The sequence below is a fragment of the Branchiostoma belcheri genome, unplaced genomic scaffold (assembly GCF_001625305.1).
Source record: "Branchiostoma belcheri isolate BF01 breed outbred unplaced genomic scaffold, Haploidv18h27 scaffold5, whole genome shotgun sequence".
Classification (NCBI taxonomy): Eukaryota; Metazoa; Chordata; class Leptocardii; order Amphioxiformes; family Branchiostomatidae; genus Branchiostoma; species Branchiostoma belcheri.
The window spans coordinates 6,469,045-6,475,072 of NW_017804131.1; the positions used below are offsets into that span (position 1 = coordinate 6,469,045).

Here is a 6,028-nt window from a genome sequence, read left to right on the forward strand (position 1 = left end):
AAAAAAAAAAAAAAAAGATCACGTCCTCCGAGGCTCTGGCCTGGCTCTAGGCCTGGGTAGTCCATGGTAGTTAGCGACAATACTGAGTTGGTAACTATGGACGATGACACCCAGGCTACTGAAGCTCCACGACTCAATAACTCAGCACATACGTACAATGCTGATTCATAAATTCCGCAAAAAGCCAGCATATGTAGAGGCTTGTCGTATACGTCGCTATGTATTGCCGCGAATTCACAATACCAGCTTTGTATTCCTGTGGTTTAGTAGCATTTTATTTTTAGCCGCGCGCACTAGTTTGGGGGTCTTCAGAGGATGTTATCCATAAAATTAAGTCGGTGTGGCCTAAGGCTTCGCAAAAAATGACAAGATTTTCTTTTTAGACAACAGAAAAAAATCTACTCAAACAAATCAGTTTGGAGACTAACCGTTTCCTCACTTGAATACCTACCACCAGCTATTATTTTTCGGCGCATACGTTTGCTCTTATCGTGGACTTATCAGTCTTAATCTAGAGATTATTTTGTCCAAGATATAATCTCTGATGATACACAGGAAAAATCTGTATCTTGTTTAAGCACATTTACTCAACTGACGTGGCTCATGTATTTAATTCTTAGAAATATGATGTTATATCTTTTTGTGGCAGAGAATGGTCAGGAACAAGCTATCTGCATACGAATGGCCATCCAACCAAAGATAACTGTACAATAACAGATTCAAAATTTAAGTTCCTAAACCTATCCCATGATTCCTAGCAAGGTGGACCGTTACATTTCAAACGACTGTCGTTTTTATTACCAAATATGGCAAACCGATCATTCTTTGGTTCTTGGATTTAAATATAGATCGGTAACTGAAATCCGGAAATAATCCCCCAATAGACAAACATGCGATGAAAAGTGACAGATTCAGAGCACGGTGGATAAAAATATCTCCGAGCATGTGACTTGCTACCGATGGACTATCAAATTTAAAGCAATTATACTTTGTATAAAAGATAAGCTTAAGTATGTATTTCAAACAACACACTCAAAATAGAGCATTTGACTTAAATATCAAATAGACTGTTGCATTTGTAAAACATGTACTGGTTGCCTATGATTACTAACTATCCAGTGTTGTAAGCACCTCTATGTAAAAACGCTGTTAATGTCTTCAACGCCTGCTATCTGGCTACATAAATGAAAAACATTTGGCAATCAGGAATGGCAGACCCCCTTACCCATACTGCTTTGTGATCATTTCAGTTCTAGTAAAAAGAAAAGAAAAAGTAGCACTACGAATGTATACCAAAGCAGCATACTAAGAACCACAAATAAAGATAAATACAATACTTACAGTTAGCCTCCTGTGCAGGCCCCGCGGCGGTGGGGAAGAGTTTTTAACGCCGTGGGCGGAGTGGAACCTTCTCTCGGCGGCTATGTAGGATGGCCGGCTATATTAAAATAACGCGTTAAAAACTCTTCCCCACCGCCGCGGGGCCTGCACAGGAGGCTAACTTACAGTGGAATAACGGGGTAGCTATTTGAATGAAGATTACCTGTATGTCCAGGCAAAAGAAACACACACGGCCAACCTTACAACTGTCCAAATGCCTTCTTATAAATTCAGATCCCCCTCTAATTGGATCATTATACGGCAGGCTCCTCAAATTGACTGTTTTACGGTCAAATCACTTTCAGCATGTGCTGTACCATCACTTAGGTCAAAAGATAAGATACGGTAACTCAATTACACTTCAAGACGACTTTGTTCTTAGAGTATGTTATACACTTATAGTAACCAAGGCCATCGTTCAAAGACTGTTCCTGATTTGCTGTTGCAAACCTATCATTTGGAGATGAGGCCACACAATTTAATTTCTTGGTTACCGGATTTTTCTAGAAAAATAATGGAGCGGGCGGGCAAAAAAAAATTAAAATAAAAACAGGCCTAGGCATCCTATTATGGCCCAAAATGGTACAATAGGCGCCATAAGTCAACACAACAGGCTGGTTCAAAATTTAAACAATGAATTTTGAACTTTTAATGATACCATTGCATTGAAAGATGGAATAACAGTAACAACTAGGATGAAAAGGACTGTTTTCAACTGTTCAGGGCAAAATATGAGCATTTTGCAGTTGAATTTTTATTTTTACAATGTATTTGCAAATCCGAAAAAAAGCGTGCAAATCCGTTAACCAAGAAATTAAATTGGTGTGGCCTTAGAGTATGTTATACAATTATAGTAACCAAGGCCATCGTTCAAAGACTGTTCCAGATTTGCTGTTGCAAACCTAACATTTGGAGATGAAAAATTAAAAAAAAGATATTTATTAAATTTTCACCAGTACATGATGATCATATACAAGAGCATCCAGTAGATTTTTGTACCAATTCTATTCCTGACGCTAGCAACAAAATGTGTATTGTGTCAAATAAATGGAGAACAGAAATCGTGTATTTTTCTCATATTTGCTGGAATACAAGACAAATTATTTCCTGCATTTGATCCTGTTAGGTAGCAAATATAATTTGCGAAATGCTTTATTTTCATTGTCAATCCAGTTATGTTATGGAAGCACTAAGATCCCATACAGGGCTCGAAATACAATACTGGGTGCATGTGTACCATTTTTTTATGTGGCACCTAGGCACCATAGCATTTTTGTAGGTACGTTTAAGATGTTAAATGTATAGCAGGGTACAGCATATTCATAACATCTAAGTGTCAGAAAAATAATAAAATCATCAATTATTGTAGTACTTTTCTTTAGCAATGAAATTTTTTGTGCACCCGATTTTTACCTTTGTCAAGAAGGTTATGTTTTCAGTAGCGTTTGTCTGTTTGTCCGTCTGTTTGTCCATCTGTTTGTGAACAGCAAAACTCACGAAGATTAGTATGCATTGTCATGAAACTTGGTATGTGGGTAGGTCTTGATGAGACCTTGAAATGATTAGATTTTGGGCTCCCTGGCGGCATTTGTTCGTACTGCAGCAGAACTTCCGGTTTCAAAATCTCATGATCTGGACATGCTAGGGTCACGAATTTTGGATGGTAAATAGCTCTTGGGGTAGGGAAGAAGTGACATGAGTTTGGGCTCCCTAGCGGCTTGTTTAGGTTCGCACCTATTCCCAAAAATGAATGTGCACCTATTCCCAAAAATAAATGTCAAGCCCTGCCATGCATACATACTCCATCACTAGATAAGACAACATTATCTGCCAACTTAACGAAGTTAAAACAGCATATCAATTATTCAACAGAGATGACAGCTATTAGTCAAATTACTTGACATGTGGATATGAAATTATACTTCCTCCTTGTCGTGACAAGTACATTAAAAGCACCACTTACAGGCAATCACTTAGTCCCTTACTTCATTTGCTCAGCACCTAATTTGATAGGTGTCAACAGTGTATACTGTGTCAACTGTGTCAGTGTACATTTGGCCATACAAGGTGCCAATGCCATGTGTTCAATGCCATGTATTTCACATAGAGGTAAGGGCTGATAATAAGAGTTTATCATTATTATGAAAATATTAATATGTCAATATTATGTATCATGCACACAGTAGTGACTCCTGTTGTACCTATTAATATTGGATCTGTTATGATAATATAGCAACTTTTCAGTTGTCAGTGCTTAAAGGCCCATTATGCAACATTTTGGCCCCCAAAAATTCTCGAAAAACAAAACTTTTATGTGAATGACAAATACAGCCTCTCAATATTATCACTGTAAAATGGTTTCTTTTTTGGACATCTGAAGTTTTAATCCAACACCTTTCAAAGAAATAATTACAAAACCTGGGAATTCTTTGATTATCATGTTGGAAGAACCACTACATGTAGTGTTGACAACCTAGTGTTCAGAAAGTTTGACACCATGAAAAACGTAAAGGATTAGTTTATTATGTTTACCGAAGGAAAACATATTGTTTTTACTCAGTTTCTTCCTCCTCCTCTTCTGTTCCAAACACTAACCTCTGACCTGGCCAATGACATGATTTGTTGACGTCTGCTACCATGGTGACTGGTGTTGGGTTACATAATGTTGCAATTTCGTGGTCTGCTCTACGTACATGTATGTGAATGTGTTTGAGTAAAAATTAACAGGGCAGACCATGTCCGAAGGTAAACATTATGCATTTGCTTTGCGAATGTTACTTCTCTAGTTTCCCTTTAAATTATACCCAATATAGGAAGTGAAAGGAGTAGCAAAACACGGGGGAATAACCAACTTATTATGGCCCAATCATGTGTCTTTTTACAAATCTTGTATCAAATAGGACATCCAATGAAAGCTCGTGACGATTCCTACTACATACACATGTACATGTACATGTAATGGCAATGCTTTTCATGCATACAGTTCTATCTTTTCCAATCTGATAACCAGTTGCAGTGTGACATTATGTGAGGGTGTCCTCTCCCCTGATATACTCCCCTATATCAGCCTGGTGGAAACACACTATAGACATGGGGTCTGTTCTTCTGCACTCCTGGGTGGACTTGGCTGCTACTCCAAAACCCTGGGAAAAAAACACAAAAAATATGTATGAACTGTACAATGCTTTTGACTTGGATGCTATAGCTGTGACTTGATGGAAAAGTATTAAAAGAAAAATGTAACACATTCCAGGATAGTTATCATTTTAAACAATGAATCGTTAACTTTTCAATCATTTAGAAATGGGAAAAAAATGAGACAACTAGGTCAACAATGGATTTCTGAAACAATTAGTCTCAAAATTTGGGGACTGATTCATATCCTAACTAGTACATGTGATTTTTTTTATTCAAATCAAGGAAAATCTTTTAAAAATCCCTTGGCAAAAAAAACTAAATCAGAGTGGCCTTTAGTAGAATTTTTACAATACAGAATTGCCTTACCAGTGGTATATCACTCATGGAATAGACCACCACCCCCTGGTACTGGTTAGTGCTCTCTGTTATCCTCCCCAAACCAGATTTCAGCACATGGTTCCCATACAGGAAGGTCTGTTCAGCTCCAGGTTTCACCCAAATCTTGTACTGAAACAGAAGAACATTCTATTAGTGCCACCATGTGGTCTTGCACAGTATTGCAGACTGATCATCATATTACTAGTACTTCAAGGTGTAACTTTGGGTGGCTGAGGTTTGTGTAGCTTTGTGTGTCTGGTCAGATTACGTTGACAGCAGATGGGTGGGGAAGATTGACAGGGAGAAAGACAGGATGTCAAAAGGTCACACACAGGAAATGGGGAGGACTTGAAAGTCAGAAAAAAAACAAATACTTCTTGAAATCTGATATCTCTGACTTCATAGTTGATACTGCAAAGTTTTGTCATTAAAATATTCACATTTAAAGTCAATTTTGAGGCACAACAACTGATTTTAAGTTAACTCTTGATATCATGATATCCTCCATCAAAGACAAAAAAGTAATGACCCACACATTCAATTTTATGTGCCTAAGACCTTCAAAATGTATCAAATCTCATCATTGTTAGTATTTGCATACCTGTAATAAGATTGTGTGAAAAGAGTGATGTGAAATTTTGTAAGTAAAGCTTTTGAGATTCAAAGTGCTTGTTCTTGCATCTTTGTTCTCAATTACATAGCTACTACATAATTCATTTATTTGAGATTCTTTGCCAGTTTTGCACTGGGGTAAGTTTGGAATAGTCCACTGTTGCATGGGAGGGAGATGGACTGAAATATGCTGTATTTGCCCCCAAGCAAATGTCGGCTTTCTAGTTTTTTTTCCTACCTTTGCATAAGGAGCCAGGAAGTCCAGTGCGGTGATGTGGAGACGAAACTTGCCAGTCTTGGTGAACTTGCCGAAACACGTGCCCATACTGACCAGGTTTTCACGTGACACATTTGCTGCTCTTTTCATGATGTGCTCACTAGAAATAACAAACAAATAAACAGATAGATGTCACATTTCAAATTATGTCATACATGGGCTGTGTTGATATTCGATACGAGTGTTCCAGCCCAAGTTATAACTGTATCACACGGGTTCTAACGGTTGTAACAGTGGGGGGGG

The 6,028-nt window shown here is 37.9% G+C and overlaps 1 protein-coding gene across 1 annotated transcript in view; it reads right to left on the reverse strand.

The window, feature by feature from the left end:
- Nucleotides 1-4,084: 4,084 nt before the first annotated feature.
- LOC109480090 (60S ribosome subunit biogenesis protein NIP7 homolog) overlaps nt 4,085-6,028 on the reverse strand; it is a 3,317-nt gene continuing 1,373 nt past the window's right edge. Inside the window, exons 3-5 of the mRNA XM_019782245.1 lie at nt 5,747-5,885; nt 4,885-5,025; nt 4,085-4,523 (exon numbers count right to left, since the gene is read on the reverse strand). Of these exons, the coding sequence (XP_019637804.1) occupies nt 4,404-4,523; nt 4,885-5,025; nt 5,747-5,885 (400 nt within the window). The 3' untranslated portion in view covers nt 4,085-4,403. The remainder of the gene's footprint in view (nt 4,524-4,884; nt 5,026-5,746; nt 5,886-6,028) is intronic.